At 37.1% G+C, this 19573-nt stretch overlaps 1 protein-coding gene across 7 annotated transcripts in view; it reads right to left on the reverse strand.

Moving 5' to 3' along the window:
* The window catches only part of cno (adherens junction formation factor afadin), a 446647-nt gene that overhangs the window by 137430 nt on the left and 289644 nt on the right, over positions 1-19573 (reverse strand). For all 7 annotated transcript variants that reach the window (XM_083138204.1, XM_083138208.1, XM_083138207.1 and 4 more), the window contains 4 exons: positions 11459-11700; positions 9586-9707; positions 3752-3904; positions 1637-1913 (listed from right to left, as the gene is read on the reverse strand). In XM_083138204.1, coding sequence (XP_082994330.1) covers positions 1637-1913; positions 3752-3904; positions 9586-9707; positions 11459-11700 — 794 coding nt within the window. The remainder of the gene's footprint in view (positions 1-1636; positions 1914-3751; positions 3905-9585; positions 9708-11458; positions 11701-19573) is intronic.

Consider the following 19573-nt stretch of genomic DNA (forward strand, 5'->3'; position numbering starts at 1 on the left):
AAAAGCAATTGCAATGACCTGGCTAAATACCTTCATCAAGCAGGTTAATGAACAATTCATGTTCTTCAAAAAATATCTGCAATTTTGTTTACGAAGAATATTGGTTATCTAAAAATAAATTCCATGGTGTACCAGGCCTCTGAGGGCCAAGGAGCTGCATAGAGTCCTTTGCCGCAGTTCTCTGGCTATTGAGACTAGTCCACTACTTTCTTTTTCCAAGTGGTTCCCAATTGGCCTCGTGATGCTGGTTCAACATAGATATAATGGAGACTCCCAATCGGAATCGAAAGTGGGACTGCTTGCACCAGAGATGAGGGTGCTAACCATTTGGCTATGTGGGAGCCTGAATATCGGTTATTGGCATCAGTAAATTTTACATGAGTACTTTATTGATACTGGTAAAAATATTTACTGGTCAATTGATACTATCTAGTATGATATATTAAGTTTTAATTTCCTTTTCTTCCATTTTTGAAAATACATTTTATAGTATAGTTTCTATCATTCACCTTTATTGAAAATGGTTCAGCTTTGTCTTCATCTGATATATTTGAATGGTAAATTTTATATTTAGGCCATTAGATACTCCTATACACTCACACTCATACATCTAGGAACACAACACAAGCACCCCCTGACCACTGATTAAGTCAGCCTGAAGGTCAAACTTCATCATTTTAGCTAGAGAAATTTGTGTGTGGAAGAAACTACCTACTATTCCCTAGCCACAAAAATACATGCCAAGTAAACCCCCCCCCCCCCACCAGTCCCATTGTTAGCACATTAAGCCTAGGAGCAAATAAGACTCAAACAATCATCGCCCATCTAAACAATTTCCACTTGAACGGCTGGCTTTACAGAACACTGGGCACTACACAGAACTGCTAACATTGTACAAGGCTTACACTGCAAGTCGCGAGCCTTGTTCGATTACTCCTAGGCCTTGACCAGTTTGGTTGAAACCCCACCAATGGTTGGTACAGCCATCTGTTGTCCACTACATTAAGTGATGTGGATAGGAGAAAAATGGCATCCACAGACAGTTCATTTCGCCAACGTGTTGTCGTGGAATTTGTTGTTAGTGAAAACGTTGGAGCTGCAGAAATTCATCAGTGTTTAAAGAACTTCTATGGAGATGCATGTACTGGTTACAGTACAGTGAAAAGGTGGGGTTGGTGAAACATTTTAGAGATGGTAACACACGACATTGTTGATAAGCCTCCTAGTGGCAGACTGAACAAAGCTTCCAAGCGCAACGAGAAGGACCGTTATCCAAAGTGACAGGATGATAACTGTATGAGAAATTCGGAACAATGGACACAGTGCTATACAAGACTCTTGGTTATCACAAGATTTATTCAACATGGGTGCAGAGGTAAAGGATGAGGTTTGCTGGTGGTTACATCATGCTAAATCCAACTTCTACAAGAGTGGCATTTTGCAGCTGCGGTTACTGCAGTACAAATCGGTCAAGATGTTACGTGGAAAAGTAACAAGGTCCAAATTATGTATTGCCATAGGTAGAATTAAAATAGTGGTTTCTTACTTTAAGTAATATCCCTTGGCTCATTACTTTCAGTACATACCTTGTACATTACTAATTTAATGTTATGGAAGCATTATATGCTTAACTTACCTGAATGATATTCTGAATCATCAAACCAACTCTTCCCAGGAAATTAGTCAACCTGTGAGCACGTTCAGTTGGTGTTAGTTCGGGTCGATAATGAGTAGAGGCTCTGAACCTTGCTGCCAGGTACAATGCATATGTAGGGGCTAATTTAAAGTGAATTGAATTAGGATCCAAGTCCGTTATCATTGCATGCAAGAATGCATCTTCGGTTTCTTCTCGGAATTCCAAAACTGCTGGCAAAATGGGATCCTGTCCTCGAGGAAATCGTTCGTAATTCGATCTGTTGAAAACAAATTTAATCATATGTATACTGAAATATTGTTAATTTTAACAAATGTTACATATTTCAATTAGAAATAACATCAGACACTTAGGAGAATTTTCATATTTGTTAGTGGAAACATGAAAGTTTAATTTTCTGAAAGTCAATGATTGTTTACATAGATAAATGGTAGTGGCAAAGAATGTTACCATTCCAGATTTCAAACCTGCAACTTCCTAAATTTTTATCACTATTTTCTCAAATATTCATGTTTCAGGTAACAAAAAATATCATACTGCATTAACATAATCAAAAGAGTACATACTTTATAATGCAACTTTTCATAATCTGCTTTCCAGATGAGAAAATACAGTGAAACCTTGACTTTACATTTTGCATGGGCCCAAGGTGGCAAACCTTAAAACACAAGAAAATGTAAAATCCGGGAAAATTTTACACCACTTTTCTCTATTAGGAGCATAATACTTAATGTATAATGTGGGAAAATGTTAAATCTAGGAAAGTAAATTCAGGGTTCCACTGTACTTGTTCTGAGTATGTTAATGTAACCATAGAGTTACACATAAAGAATTTTGAAATTAATTTAGGATAGAAGTAGGTTAAGATTTGGAGTTCCCATTCACGTGAAAATTCTGGAAAAGTCAGGGGAAATAATCCATGGAAAAAATTCATGAAAAAGTCTGAATATCATTGTTATACTTCTCATGCACCAAATATGTGTGTGTACCTGTGAACCCCAATTTGATAACCCAAGTGTTCATAAATATACAAAATCCTTAAAAGTAAGAATTTTTTTTTCATCTGGAGACAATGCCTTCATATTTGCACTCAAAAATTAATGGTGTAAACAGAATTAAAGTAAGTTAAAGCATTAAAAGGTATGAAAATGTATTTGAAAATCTCTGGAGAAGTGAGGAAATTTGTTTAGACTAAAATAAATTTTGAGCCAAAAACAGGAATGACATTTTTGAAACCATATATCATTTAAAAGAATCATACTAATCATCCAGACTATAATTGCTGATGTTAACATATTTCAAATAGACAACAGCTCAGGCCTGGTCAACCTGCAGTATTTTTGCAAGAGCTCTCTCTTATACATGTGTGGACTACAGAGAGAGAAGTACTGTAGCACTGTATGAGGGATGGAAAGGAGGGACTGAGTAAGGCAGGAGACTGCATTCATGCAGTGAGAAGCATCTTATTGTCGTTTGATTCATAACAGTGCAGTGTGGCATCATGGCAGAAAAAAAAACATAAGGTGGGTCTGTGAGCAAGGCACCTTACCCTGCGATATTTTTTACTTCTCAAAACAAGCAACTCCACCACTCGTGCACTGCTGCTTACTGGCCTGTAGGATGCAGGTGGGAAGCTTGCAGCTCACAATGAGCACTCACTGGCCCCCACAAGTGCAAGTGTGGTGCTCAAGTGGGGGTAACTGAAACTCTTGACGGAAACCATGTTGATCTCCAACAAAACTATCCGAGTTTTTGTAATACGCCTTTACAGCAATGTGTGCAACACCAAGGATGCCATCTTACTGACACCATATTAAAAAAAATGAACATTTTTCAGGTACACTAGTAATTTCAACTCATGTACAGTACATTCATGTTCAAAAAATAAATATTTGCTGTCTCTACTTTTTGTGATTTTTTTAAATCTTCCTGTTTGACTGCCTCACCTTATATAACTAGGAAATTTATCAATAGTGGTTCAGAGATCATGAGTCAACAACTATTAATCACTTATAAAGAACACTCATGCAAGAACTAGGACAAGTGAAAAACTTCATACAATTAGTTACGCTTTTAAGATTCTTAACTTTATCATACCTGTTCCCTTCTCGACTGCTCACAGATCTCTGTGACCGAGTGTCCTCCTTCTGGCTTGACGTGGAGACAGTCTCGACATTGCCATCCACGTCAAATGTAGTTTCATAGTTCTGAGACCCTCCATGCACAACTGACTCATCCTTGGATGATTGCCTATACATGTGCAGGTACAACAATGTGTTTACAACAACCAAAAGTGCACATGCACAAATAGTACATCCAACACCATGCAAAAATATTAGTATATTAAAATTAAAACAAAACAAAATGAAAAAAAAGTGTGCTTGATAAACCTGGAGAAATACTGTATATGTAACAAACTGACACTATACAAACACAACATATCATTTATTATAGTAAGTTTTTGATGTGTTAATTTTATTTGGCTTGCAAAATCCATAAGAATATAAACAAATTAGGAATGGGGCAGATTGATCTGTTCTCTCTCGGTATCAGCTGACAGTAAAATTGTCAATAATTTTACCAATCTGTTATTCCTATAAAATAACTTGCAAATTAGTCCAAATTCTACCACTTTGTTATATTGATGAATACAAAGGTATGATTCCTAGAGCTGCAGTAGCTCAGTCAGTTGTTAGGGCATCTGACTACCATGCAAGAGACCCAGGTTCGATCCTTAGTGGGGGAGAACCGGGATTTTTTCAACCTGTTCAAGAGGTTCCAGTGCCCACCCAGCATTGTATGAAGTGGGTACCTGGAGGAAACTCTGTTGGGTAAAGGCAGCCAGGAGCATGGTGCTTATCACATCACCCCCACCTTTGGTCATGATCACGTTAGTGTGGGGCCGTAACTCCGCACCCTCTATATGCCTTCATGGCATGGCACATGGTATGATTCCAATAATCTGATTTTGTAAAGTAAATATATTCATTCACATTTTCCTTTTTATGAGGAAAAAAACTTTGTTACAGTTACCTATTTACATACATTAATTAAGAAGCTTAATGAATCACCCATGTCCTTCGAGGAATATTGTAATTTTATCACTAAAATATCAACTTTTGATATCAATAAATCTTACGTCGGTACTTCGTCTGTACCAGCAAAAATTTCATATTGGTACATGTCTAACAAACAATCAAAATTAGTAAAATTATAACACTACCCAAGGTTGTCAATATTGTTGCTGGTTATCATCAACTTATTATCCATAGATTGTGCAGGATTGGCGGAGGGATGATATTAAACAAAAATGGATAACAGCAAACTCAGTTCCAAAAACTTGTTCAGAATTAATTCCCCTTCAATTTCCTAACAAATGATATGCTAATTTCTCCTCTTGTCTTTGCTCAACATCTTAATAATGGCTGCATTTGACAAAATCAAAAGCTTAATAGCATTTTACTTGATAGTGTGTATAGCCTGTTCCTATCACTATAACTTTTATATCAATACGATAACACAAATAAAGGGTTCCCAAGAGTAATGCAGGATTTTAATTGTGCGCCATTTTTTCCCCGCAGGGTTGGCAGCATTCTCAGAGGTCACATGTTGTAGGAAAAACATTGTGGTTAGTCAATATGGAGCGCTACATGACAAAGGAGCGAGTGACAATTGATAAAATTCATTTCAAGTACGGAAACTGTGGGCAAATTACCTGACATTTTCGATAGAAGCACCCCAAATGAAACACCTGTGTGACCTCACACCATGCGAATTTTCTTCTCTGGGAATTCATTAAGTCCAAAGTTTATGCTGCGAAGATAACAACGATTCCGAAATTCAATGAGCTGTCGACGGCATTGAGCCACAGTTATGCGAAAAAGTTATTCAGAATATTGTAAAAAGAATTTGAGTGTCAAATACGTTGTGGAGGACATTTTGTCATGTTCACTCTTTCATATAATGTAATAACTTTGCAAACTAATAAATATATGAAATGTTTTTCCCTTAAATCAAATCCTGCATTCCTTTTGGGACACCCTTTATAAAAGTTTTATTGTATTGAAATAGCACTTGTAGCAAGTAATTACCCACAGATATACTTTCCTAGAGGCATATTTTTATGAATTTCTGACAAGTCCAATACAAAGTCATTACTTCTACTTGTACTGCTATAAACCATTAAATATTTCAAATTGTGAACAAGCTGACAATAGTTAAAATCAATTCTAAGAGTACATTCTAAACTACTTAATAATATTGTCAATCTCTTTTATCTTGTTCATGTCATGCCCTACAAAGCTGCAATTCTATTAAAGCACGTTCCTGCTTTTACATGTTATGGAAAATTCTAATAATGTTATCTGAATGTTAATATTGATTTTATTAGTATGCAGTCTGAATTGGGCATATTCTTTACTTTTCCCATATTGTGGCATAAACTATGAAATTACTTCATTCAATTTAATTTTTTCCCTTTGTAAGTGGTGAGACCATAAATGTCAACAAAAAATACTATGTAACATGACTGACTGCCGATATAAGTAACTTGCATATCATTTCAATATGATCCAATCAAAACTCAAGATCAGTCAGAATCTCATAGAACTCCAACAACAATCATATTGCAGTTTCAAATTTTATCAACAATATCAGAAAAGAAATAATATATGCTCAAATTGGGCAAACAAGAATTTATTTGGCTTGATTCACATCTACACTCAACCAATGCTAAGGTCACGGTCTGCTCACAGTGAGGGGGTATCCACACTAGCGGTCAGGCTTCGCTCCGAAGAGCCTGCCAATTGTGCTAACTACAATGTTTAAGAGATTTTCAATGATGGACTTTGCTGTTACAGCACTGGGGTTAATTAGAAGAAAATTACAAAGAAGAAAAATAATTGAGAAAGCAGAGATTGATTGATTTGTTTGATTTACTTGGCTTTTCTGTCAGTTTTGACTAATTGCGAGGATGAGGTTGCATTGTGATATGATGACATTAATGAAGGGACATCACAAAGAACATCCATGCCCAGCCTGAGATTCGAACCAGGGGCACCTGGCATCGTAGCATGCTGTGCTAACCACTCGGCCACGGAAGTCTGCTTATTAATATAATACTGTGTTTGATGTTATACTTTTGGTTTGAAAGTAGCAAACTTGTATTTGCAGCTACAATTTGCAAAACTGTATATGTTAACAATGGTAAACACTACTTTGTTGTTCTAGGTTTGGCATGAAAATTTTCGGGCTCATTGTTTCACATCGACATTGTTGATCATTTCTTTTATTAGAAAGTTTCCGACACAAAACGTGAAAAATATACATCAGGTTGTAAGCCTAGTTTCATAGACCCGATTGGTATGCACATTGCGTGAAAAGTCACCTCCCTTGACTTAAAAAAAATAATAATACATAGGGAATAATTTTGTATTGTTTTCTGTAAATGTAGAACAAGTTCGTTATTAAACTTGATTCGGAGCTGATATTTTCCCCTTGCCACAGGATTGACCAACACTTCCTTTCACTTTGCACACACAAAAATGACAATTTAGTTGTCCTGAAAAATACATATGATCGTCAATAGTTCAATATTTGATTTAAGGATTGTACTTGATGCAACAGGTTGGAAGAAAGGTCCTAATAACTAGTACTCATGGATTATGTACGTACAGTGTGTCCGGTTGAAAATATACAAGTAAGAAATTTGAATAACTCGGCAACCGTTCGTGATAGAAATGTCCGGTTACGTTTATTTGGAGGAGGGAATCATAGAATTTTATGATATGCAAGAGAAAATTGCAGCACTCAACTCAGTAGATCTCAATGTGAACTCTTTGCTGGCTCGACAAATATCAAGTCGGTACTCAACCTCAATCCATACGTTGCGCAACGTTTGACGTGTCAGAGTCGCACATGCATTGATAATTCTTTCTCATAGATCATCCAACCCTTGCACAGGTGTTCGGTAGACAATAGTCTTGACATACCAAAATCCACATGCAGTTACTGAACATGAACGCAACAGCCCAAAGTTAAATGAGTGGTGTGCTTTGACACGAGATTCTGTAATTGGGCCTTTCTTCTTTGAAAGGGCTACAGTTACGGAAGCAAGTTACCTTGAAATGTTAGAACAGTATGCTGTACCTTGTATACCTCATGGCTACATGTTCCAGCAAGACATCCCCCCCCCCCCCAACTGCATTATGCCCGTCCATAACCATTTCCCTGACATTTGGATTGGGAGGGGGTCCTCTTAAATGGCCTCCAAGGTCGCCCAACTTGACTCCTCTGGACTTTTTTCTGTGCGGAAATGTCAAGACTATTGTCTACCGAACACCAGTGCAAGGATTGGACGATCTATGAGAAAGAATTATCAATGCATGTGCGTCTGTGACACATCAAACATTGTGCAACATATGGATTGAGGTTGAGTACCGACTTGATGTTTGTCGATCCACCAAAGGAGCTCACATTGAGATCTACTGAGGCGAGTACTGCAATTTTCTTTTGCTCATCATAAAATTCTATGATTCCCTCTTCCAAATAAATGTAACCGGACATTTCTATCATCAACGGTTGCCGAATTATTCAAATTTCTTATTGGTATATTTTCATCCGGACACACTGTATTACATGGATAGTTCCTCATTCATTTTTTCATTGGCTGTAATTGTAATTTAGTTGCTTTAGTCTGTTTTTATCTTCTTAAATTTGTTCTACTCGGGTTCATGAAAGTGCATATTTTGACTGCTATTCTACAAACATTATTGAGAAGAAAATAATTTGGGATTGTTTCCTCATTGGCCCCATCAATGAATTTTATCAATACAGTAGTCGTCTTTCCCTGTGTTTCAATAGGTCCTTGACTTTTGGTTGTACATTTTCTGAGCACCAAACTGGGCTACGTGTCCTTTGCAACAAGGCTACTGGACCGTAGGTTGAGCATTGCACATTCACATCATCGATCAAGTTTCAGTCTGGTCAAGCTCCCCTCACGCTTAGGTCAAATATTCTTTCCAGTTGATTTAGACCTAACCGTGAGTGGACCGTGATCGGAGAGAACCTTCAGAGGACTGCTAGGTGTGAATGCTTCTATTTAAAAATTATTCAACAATATTTGACCGAACCATGAGCAGAGCGTGACTGAGCTTTACTTGAACGTAGATGTGAATCAAGCCTTATGGTAACTTGAAGCATCTTTTAAATCATTGACTAAAACAAATTACTTATTCTGCTTGTTGATTTGAATTATATACAATGTACTGAGTTCTATCATTTAGCATTGTCTCTTTCTACATGTTGAGGTGCTTTCTGGTGATCCCAATATTAACAACTACCCACCAGGTTTTCACAATAAACACATGCACAAGAAAAACCAACATGCAAAATGAAAGTGCACATTGAACAAAATTCAATTAAAGTGCATTATCCTATCATTTTAATACTTCACCACTATAAACACTACAACTCGAATGTTTAACAATAAAACAAAATATACACACACACACTAAGTAAGTCCTTAAAATTCTTAAATTTTCAACTAGCATATCACAATCAATTGTATAGCATTAAATTATTAATAATAAAACATAAATTATTATCACCTTCTCAATTAATTGTGGGATTTGGGAGAAATGAAAATGCTATTGGGAAAAGTTCAGTTAAACAGTTAGTAGTGATCAATTTCCTATGAACTCCCTGCAGCCCTAAACAATTATACTGAAGATTCAAAATTATTTCAATGATATCAATCCATGAAGAAGACTTTGGTCAGACGTTGTAGCAACCTGTTAATATTACTTTCTTACGTAACTGATTTATTCAAAATTGAATTTTAAGGACATCTTCTAGGTGTATCAATGACAGATTATGTTATAATGTGTCATTTGAAAAGATGTGGATACTATTTAAATTAGAATGATATTAACCTGTCATATCCATAGTCCTGAGTTTGTCGACCTGAATCATGTTGATTGCGAAGCCTTTCGTCCTGTGATGGATCCAGAAACCTAAAGATATGTATCCTTCCAAATCTTACGAGAGAACCATTCTGTAGAAATAATAAGAATAAAATATTCACTAATTATTTATTATCATTATATATCTGAAGGTGTAAAGAATAAAGTCCAATATGTAAATAAAATAACCCCCCTGGTTTAAGAAATGCAATGAAGGACCAATACACAATACCAAGCTGGTAATTATCCAAAATGCATATTTTAGATGTAACATCATAAAAATAACTGATTAATCATAACTGACCAATACAATCAAAGTCAAAATCCAGAGAGGAAATTCGTTCCAAATTGGTGAAAGATACCTAGAGAAAGGAAAGAAGTGTTTGTATTTTTTGTAGATCTAGGGAAAACTTTCAATAGAGCAAATTGGATGAAACTCACAAAGACCCTGATGAAAATTAGTGTGGTTTGGAAAGAGAGAAGATTCTAAGTACTTTGTAAAATAAACAAGAAGTTAAAATAAGGATAGGAATGAATGAATGAGTGAAAATTTTGAGGGGTATGTTGGCACATATGGCCATTTTGCACCCTTCAAAGTTCACAAGAAAATGAGAATATAGGATAAAATGACAAAGGGAAGTGTAATCGAGACAGGTGTAAGACAAGGATGCTTCCTATCAGCAGAGTCATTCAATATTAAAAAAAGACTTTGTGAAGAGCAGTTTCCTGAAAAAATGAAACATAATAATAATAGGAAAAATTGTTTAAGATATCCAAATGGCATAACTTTGTTAGAATATGAAAGGATGGTGGAGAAATACCCACTATTCCACTTTGAGCAATGTGGTATGAACCAGATGTTGAAAATGGTTATCTGAAGAAAATCAAGGAACATTAACATGAGAACTCAAAAGTGAAAGAACATGTCGCTTGAGGATTTCACCAATAATAATAATAATAATAAAAATATCGTCTTTATTGAGAGGGCGTGCAATCAAATGCAGACATGTGTGGCCTGTCATGCCACTACAGTGTGAAACATTACTGATTTAGCTTCAGTCTGAAATCTCCCTTAGATGTTGCGAAGCTGCGAAGAAATTAGAAAAGCAACTAGAAGCTCTAGAAATGTGGTTATGGCAAAAAGAATGAAGAGTGTGAAATGAGCAAATAGGAAATTCAACAGCGCTGAAAAGAGTTGGTGAAATAACAGCAATAATAGGGAGGAAAATCATTGTGACACATGCTAAGAAGGAGCTGCCTGCGAAAGTTGGAGGGGGAAATCCATGGAAAATTTATCAGTTGATACTGATATTATATTAAGTGGTTCCTATGTTGTTATGAAGCAGAAGATGAAAGATCAGGAAAAATTTAATTGCAACAAAAAAATTGCCTATTAAATACATGACAATGAATGAACAGATGTGGAAAAAAAATGGATTTCGAGCAAAACCAATAAAAATGTAAAGAATTGTCAGAATGCTGTCAGCTGATTTCTTTACTAGTTACCTTTGACCAGTAAGGAAAACAACTGATAGTATTCTTCTCCCATTTCCCATGTTTTGAAATATAATGAACCAATTATAAAAATTATTTCCAATAATTATGGCAATAATTATTTGGATCTTTCCTTTCAAACTTTAGGTATTTCAAAATATTTAATTTTGGTTTAGGAACAACCATCATGCAATACTTTCAGAAGACTGTTAATGGTGCAACTTTAAGATACACAATGTAGACCCAAACAATCAAAGACTGAAAACAATAGTGTTTTATGATTATCAACTAAAGTGCCTTTGAGCTTAATAAATATCATTAAAAAGAAAGAATATAGAACCAACATTACCTGCAAGATCGTTGTTTCATATATTCTTTGATTATTCACATAGGTTTCGGCATCCCTGCTGCAGGGTGTAACGGTGACAATTCCTTCTGTATGGGCTATTACACAGTGGCGAGACTGAATATTTGGACCAAACAGCTGCAAAAACTGGCCTCCAGATTGTGTAGATCGCTCGCTTCCTACTTCTGTTACATTTAGTTGCAAGCGATGCTTCTTTGGCGTTCCGTTAACAATATCACTACCATCTGCACAAAGAATGGGAGAAAATATTGAAATGAGAATTTTGTTACAATGTACACCACATTTTAAACAAATATTGCATTTAAAGTAATTGCCGATATCAGGGATTTACAAGTAAAAAACATGACCTAGGAATATCAAATACTGTACTTTGTATTTCAATTAAAACTTTATCATCAAGCTAAGAAGCAGTGATCAATATATGACAAATTTTAAAAAGTAACTAGTCAGCACTGCATTTTACCATCTTAACACATATCATCCAGAAAATCTGGGCCACTATCATAAGCAAACACAAAGATTTCTGAGCAATACTAAACTCTTAAAAGTACATTTTGAATCAAATTGAAGAGGGGGTCTATTCATTAACAGTTACAATTTTTTTTATATTATATATATATATATATATATATATATATATATATATATATATATATATATATAACCTCCTGGGACCTGAGGAACAAGGAAATAAATACTAACTTCTATGGATTCTCAAATGTCAGTCATATATCAAACTAGTCCTGGATGTTTTCCTTATTCTGCTGCCCCAAAGTTAAGCCCTCTGTTCCGATTGCCCCCCCCCAAATGGCTCCAAGTTACGCCCCTAACTTGCACCAAAGGCGAGATGCTACTAGCCCCTGTGTATTGACTCTCTCTGCACTCGGACATCTAGTTGGTTACTCGCCCGCTATTTATCCCCACTGACGTTCGTGGCGGCGGCTTTCTTCAGTTCTTTGACGTTAACGAAGTAAATGCGTGGACTATATCAGGACTCGCAGTGACAGTCCGCAGTTTCCACGTTGAACGGAGATCGTTGTAGTGATACCACATGTGGTGTTGTCACGTTCAACACACATCTTTACTCCATTTAATACAAATTTGTGTAAAATCTGTTTTGGCAATATGAATTGACAATAATAATGTGATTTAAAATAGGAAGAAAAAGTTTTCATAAAATTGATAAGAACCTTTCTTGGCCGATTAAAAAATATGAAAATTAAGAATTGTATTTAAAACCTTTCTAACTGAACTGTATTTAAATTTCATCACGATCGGACAACAAGTTTTTTTTAATTTATAGAATATCAAAGAGGGCGGTCGCTTAGGAAACTAAAAAACGGCACTTTTTTGTTCTCACGACGATAAAAAATCGAAAGCATACCTGCAAAAAATTTGATTACAATCATAAATTAACGCAGAACTGAATAAGCTAAATTTTGATGTAACTCGTTTCTTATGTAGGTCTACTGGTTAATATTTGATTTGAATCCAAATTTGAGTATCCATAATGTTTAATCCGGTAGTAGATTTACGTGTTACAAATAGAAAGGAAAAGCAAAGATTTTAGATCTCAGAAAGGGCAGGGACCTAGGTTGACACAATATATCCGCACTTAGTCCCTCAATGTCAGGAATCCATGCACCTTAATGCCGTTAAATGGACGCTGAAGAATATAATAAATATAAAAAAATATATTAAAAAAAACATCAAATAGAAATGAACATTATCTCTCGATTTCGCTTCTGAACCAAAATTAATCCCTCTGTTTTGCCTCCAGATACGTTTTCCAGTACGCAAAAGGCCAAACTTCCAATTATTCTAATTATCTCTTCAAAGGTTTGCGTTTTCCAGCAGCAACCCGATGACTCGAAAGCAGCACCCTGGTTCATTATCGCAGAACTAACGATCAATGGCTGGTGACGTCAACCACAAACGCGAAACTGAAAAAGGACAAGGAATGGTGAAAAATTCATTTGCCACGCAATTCAGAAACTCCGGTGGATGAATTTTTAAAATCTGGTGTGTAACGTTCCAAAAATAGAAAGTAAACACCAATTTTCGTCAAGTTGTTCATCTTAGAGAGCCTACCTAGAGGCACCTTCGGTGAGATTTTAACACGGGTGCTTATGGAGGTATTCCATTTTAGATACTTCAGGAACATACAGGGTGTCCACCAAAATAAAAAATCCAAATTCGTTACCTTTTCATGACTTATTCTTGACCTTTATTCTTCCTTTCTCTTAGCATATATATTTAATCGGCCCCTACTTACGTATAGTTGAAAATTAAGAAAATATATATTTTTATTCAATGAAGGCCGGTTAATATGAAAACTGAAGATGTACTTTAACAAGATTGGATTGGATTGATTTGGTGTTTTAAGTCCACTTTATGCACAGTAAGGCTAATCGGGACTGGACCTAGAGTTTAAAGTGGGATCCGAACCACTACGTGCCTCCACGGGAATCGAACCCGGGACTCCTTGATTACAAGGCGTACTTTAACAAGAGATTTAGACTTGCTTTAATTATTAATGCATGTAAGTATGAATGCCTCAGACTTCATTCTGTATGAGGAATGGCCACATTACTATATTATTTTCTTTTTACAAAACTTCACGCATATAAGAATATAATTCTAACACTGTAAGTTACGAAAAATACCAAAACATTGCAATGAAAACTTTTAAGTTGAAGAGGGGGTGTTTTCTGTTTCCATCAAAAACACAAAGAAAAGAGCATTACAAAATGCCACGAAAAGCATAATGGGGATGCGGAGGTAGATATTCACAATCTCAGCCAATACTGGAGGTGATGTGATCAGCACCATGCTGCGACCGCCTTTACCACCCCTACCCCACGCCACCTTCCCCAGATCCCATTTATTAGAATCTAAAATCTGTCTGAATGAACACCAGAGGCAGGGACACTGATGGAAGAATTCTCACCTGATCAGTCACTTTGGGAATCGTCGGAAAAAGGGTTCCCATCACCCCCCCCCCTCCAACTATGTCTGAAAGTAATAATATCAACATTTGGGTGATCGAAGGTCGGAATGTTTCCGGGCTTGTCCATGCATAAAGCATCTTATTGATTGATTGATTGATTGAATTAGTTTATTTTACTTCGCGTTTTGTGCCTCTTGGCTAATTTGCGAAGATGGGGATGAGTAATGAAATTATGAAATTGATGAATGGACATTCACAAACAACCAAGCCCGAGCGGGATTCGAACCCGGGACCCTTGGCGTCGCAGCGCGATGTGCTAACCACTCGGCCACAGGGTCGGACATAAAGCATCTTAGGGGCTCACCCAGCCACATATGGGTATCCGAGGGAAACTCTGTGACGTAAAGACAGCCGGAGCGTGGTGTTAAACACACCACCTCGAAAATGGCCGTGATCGAGAATATGTGGGGTCCTACCCCCCACATCCACTAAATGTGCCTTCATGACACAGTGTTGTATGCACGGGGAACTTTACCTTACGTATAGCTGGCTTCAAAAACCTTGCAAATTAGTTTTCTTAGCGGAATGAACAACATCCAGTATTTTCATGATCGTCGCACCGTCATTTCAAATTGTGACCTTCCCATTGTTATTGATGCATCTCCTACATAGCATACATCATTTTCAAGAATATGCACGAAAAAATTTAGAGCTTATCGAGAAATCCGCGTTAATCATAATTCATCGAAGGAGAAATCGTTGATCAACAACAACGAGCGAAACACAATTTCCTCGCCCACAGAAGCTTGCAATCGCGCAGCCAAATTTATTTTGGGATGACGGGAAGAGAAATATATATCATGCGCCAAAATTCAATTTCCTGTTTATTGAAGTCTCAATTCCTTCCCATCTTTGGTATTTTTTTCTCGACGGTACGTCAAAGAAAATATGCGGCTTGAACGTGTTATGCTTTCCAGGTTCCAGGTAACGTCCAGGAAAGAATTCGATTCCATTATTTTTTTGCACTTGTAACAATATGAAGAAATATCCATCTACTTGGTATATATTACTAATTATCTTTTAACTACAAAAAAATACAATATGGATTCGAACCCATTGATGACAATCGGAAACAAAATTCTGTCTGTGTAGATAATGTGAAGCGAAGAGGGAAAGAAGGGATTTCTGAAGTCTATAAAACTACTGAAAGTATCTGTACAACAGTGTAAGGAAACCACACGAAGATTCACGCAAATGCTCTAGAAGGAATCCTAAACATATGTGATTTTTCAGGTTTTGGAATACCGTAGCGATTTTACGAAAGGAGAGGAAAATTTGAAATCAGCTGCCCTGACGTCGGCCAAAGGCCCATCCGAGCTAGGGGATTTACGATCTCATCTTCCACCAAGAAACTGATTCAAAGAGTGTAATCAGTAGTGCTCGGGAGTTGAGGAAAAAGTCTTTTTTTCCCTAGTGTCCGAAGACGATGCCCAACATAATATATGTTCATTTTGGGTCATTGCAGGCCAGAAAAAGGTTGGTTTTATGTGTCCTTTTTTGCCTTTTTCGGCTTATTGGTTCTTTTCTAGCCTCTTTTTAGGTCTTAACGGCTTTCTTTATTTATTTATTTTTTGCAACTTCACCTTCTTTTGACTACGTTTTTAATGCCCATTCTCAATTCGAATCATCATCAGTTCATCACCTCTTAAACATCCTGTCTGTAGTAAAGAAATAAAAAAAGATATAAATAAATATATTTTTGGATGACTGAAGCAGGTACGATACAAGGTCCTTTAACCGTAACTTGTCTGGAAGGTCGCGCTGTAAGTGGAAACTTTATCTTGTTTTGAAGATTTCAGTTTTTTCGTACTGTGTGTTCCATACCACAAGAATGTTGTATTTTTTTAATTCATTAAATATGTAATTAAAACTGAAGTTATTAATTAATTTGGATCACAATTATAAGTCCTTTTTTTCCGTTTTTAGGTCCTTTTTTGATATTTTTAGGTCTTTTTTGGTAATTTATAGGTCCTCAACTTCCGAGCCCTAGTAATCAGTTTTAATTCTGTAATCATGGCAAAGTACAAGAATCTTTCATTCTCCGTGACTCTTCCACATTTGTGAATGCTTTCCCATGACGTTTGCTCTCGTAGGTCAATTTCCATAAATTTTTCACAGTTCACATGTCAATGGGAACCCCATAATGATACTAACGGCAAACTAGTGGGTTTTACAACTTGGTTACAAATTTCTGATTAATTGATACGTATAGCACATTCGACTAAATTGCACGATGTCCATTTTAAATTCTCTGGTTCTGAATAGCATCGAGCGCATGGGGCCTCTAATTCTGTCTTGGTTAAACATATAAAGATAATCGCAATATGAGGATGAATGATGAACAAATGAAATGGATCATTAGACAAACACGAGGACGTATCCATGTCTTCATCAGGATTCGAACCTGGGACTTCCTACTTCGCAGAGCGTGATGCTGCCCACTCCGCTACAGTGGTTCCGGCCAAAGAATGGACTTGGAAATTCTATTTTTGTCTTTTCCGTCGAAAGCCATGGAGGGTCACATGAACCGCTGAACCAATCGGCTTTGTCCAGTTGCCGTGGTGAGGGGGAATTCTCGTGGTATTCTGCGTTGCCAGATTTTTCGGTTTTGGTCGTTTTCGAAACAGGTGGCACCCACAAAAGCCAAGCACGATAGCAAGCGAATGAGTCTCCGATTTCCCTGCCTCTCCCTGAAGTGTAAGCGAAGGCAGCATGTTGACAGGAAGAGGTGTCGTGTACGACTGGACAAAAATCAGGCGTGTCGCAACCAGTGTTGCCACATAAGGGAAATTCGGACCGAAATTTTAGCCAAAAGGGAAAAGGTAATTTCGATTAAAAATTTCACAATTGCAGGGAAATTTTAAGGTCATCTGACTACATTATAACAGTTTATTAATTTTGACTTTCATATCCACATTTTTTGTTATTTAATTATTTTGTTATTCCTAGTCGGTAACGCGTCTGACTAACATGCTAAAGGTCCCGGGTTCGATCTCCTGCCGGTTCAAATCCGGGAACTTTTCTAACGATGGAAGCGCCCACCCAGCGTCGAATGACATGGGTACCTGGGGGAAACCCTGGGGGGTAAAGGCGGTCAGGGGCGTGATGCTGATCACATCACCCCCACTCACGACCGGATCAAGAAAGTGTGGGGCGTTACCCCCACACCCCCTATACGCCTTCATGGCGTGGTGCTAAGCACAGGGGAGCACTTTACTTTTTGCTTTTTTTGTTATTCCTACTTGTTTCTGCTCCTTTAAGTTTATTGTACGTTGCTTTTATGCATCTTTGGATAAATAGTAATGATGAGGATTAACAACTAAATGGATTCCTGATCAGGATTCAAACCTGGGACATCTGCTCAGGAAGTGAGGAAACCTAAATGTGATTTTTTTTAAAATATATTTTATTCAAACGAATAACGAATTGAACGGAATACTTAACTACGTACTACTACACTGCTTCTACCACCACCACTAATAATACTGCTACTTCCACTACTACTAATTATTATTACTATATAATTTGCTTAGGTGAAGGAAAAAATTGGTCCAAAAAGGGAAATTTTGCCGCTTGGATGCGATATTGTGCCCTCATATTGTGGCAACACTGGTAGCAACCGGTAACAACGCCACTTTGCCCCCCTTGAACTGGAGCAGCAGGGAAAAGGGTCTCAGCTATCGCACCCAACTCAAAATACCTCTTGGTCAAGTATTATTTCTTGAAGTCAGGTTTTCTGTTGTTATTTAAAGTCCACTTTATGCACAGTTAGACTAAGCTGGACCGGACATACGGTTTAAAGTGGGACCCAAACCACTATGTGCCTAACCAGATATCAAAACCGGGACCCCTTGATTACAAGGCTTCTGACGTCAGGCTAAATGCAGTGTATTTTTGCCATGATATTTAAACCGAACAAGCTTAACCTAACAACAAAAGCATTCTGCGATTGTTAGAAAACGAAATACAGCGCTTGTCCAAAAGGGTTTCTGATGGCCGCGTCCACTAACGCCGATTATTTCGAAGTTCAGATGAACGAGATCAATTTTAATCCACTCTAATTTAACTTGGTTTAAAGATTTTCATTGCACCAACGACAATCCACGATCACGAGATTCCGTTCAACTGATCCGAGATTAATTTGTAAGGCTATACCTGATTGGTTGGCTAAAACAAGAACCACATAGTGTAGTGTGATGTGTTAAAGTATCAACATGTAGGAGAAGAAAGTAATTAGAGCCGCAAACTTATCTGAATTTGAGAAATGTACTGATCAACCTTGTCGACAAGTACAAGGATGGAGTAGAGTGTAAAGAAATAATCATATTAAAAAAGAACTGACGGCAAAACACAAAAGGAGAAGGAGAAACCATGGAACCTTCTTCTACGGGACTTTAACTCCTTACGAAATGCATTCGATTTTGAGAGAACAGCGTACGCTGAATCTCGCCCGCACTGTACTGTGGTAAGTATTTGAATTTTTCATTTCTTAATTTTTATATATTTATATTGTCGTGTCGTGTAAATAGCCAGTAACATGTATTTTCGTAAATTTATACAATCATATTTCCATCACCATGTAGCAATATCGTAGGATTGCTCTGTTCTAATTTATCTTGCACTTGCACGTATTTTTTGACATTTATATATGTTTTGTGTTCTGGGATGGAAAGTACAGTATTTAGAAACATTACGACTTTGCACCACAGAACCAGAAATGATTATTATTATTTTGGCAGTTTTTAGTTCACACAGTTCTCGAATTATGCATTGTACATCCAACATCTCTAGCGTTTGCACGCCCTCGATATCACTTTCCGCTATTTTTATATTAAAAAACAACTGCCTGCAGTCGAAGCGTCAGTATCGTGAACCAGGATCAGACACCAAAACGGTGGTGAATGGCCGATCAGAAGATAAACTCGTTTTGATGTTCCTAGATCGCGGTCAAGTGTTGAACCGTCTTCGTGCAATGGAATTTTCCAGTATCCTTTCCCGATCTGAGTTTAAAATTTGATCTTCGTTCGTGCACACGGCCATGAATTGGGTGCGAAGAGTCATACCCAATGGAAAAGGGGGGGGGGGGG

Source organism: Lepisma saccharinum, chromosome 16, assembly GCF_977018435.1.
Source record: "Lepisma saccharinum chromosome 16, izLepSacc3.1, whole genome shotgun sequence".
NCBI lineage: Eukaryota > Metazoa > Arthropoda > Insecta > Zygentoma > Lepismatidae > Lepisma > Lepisma saccharinum.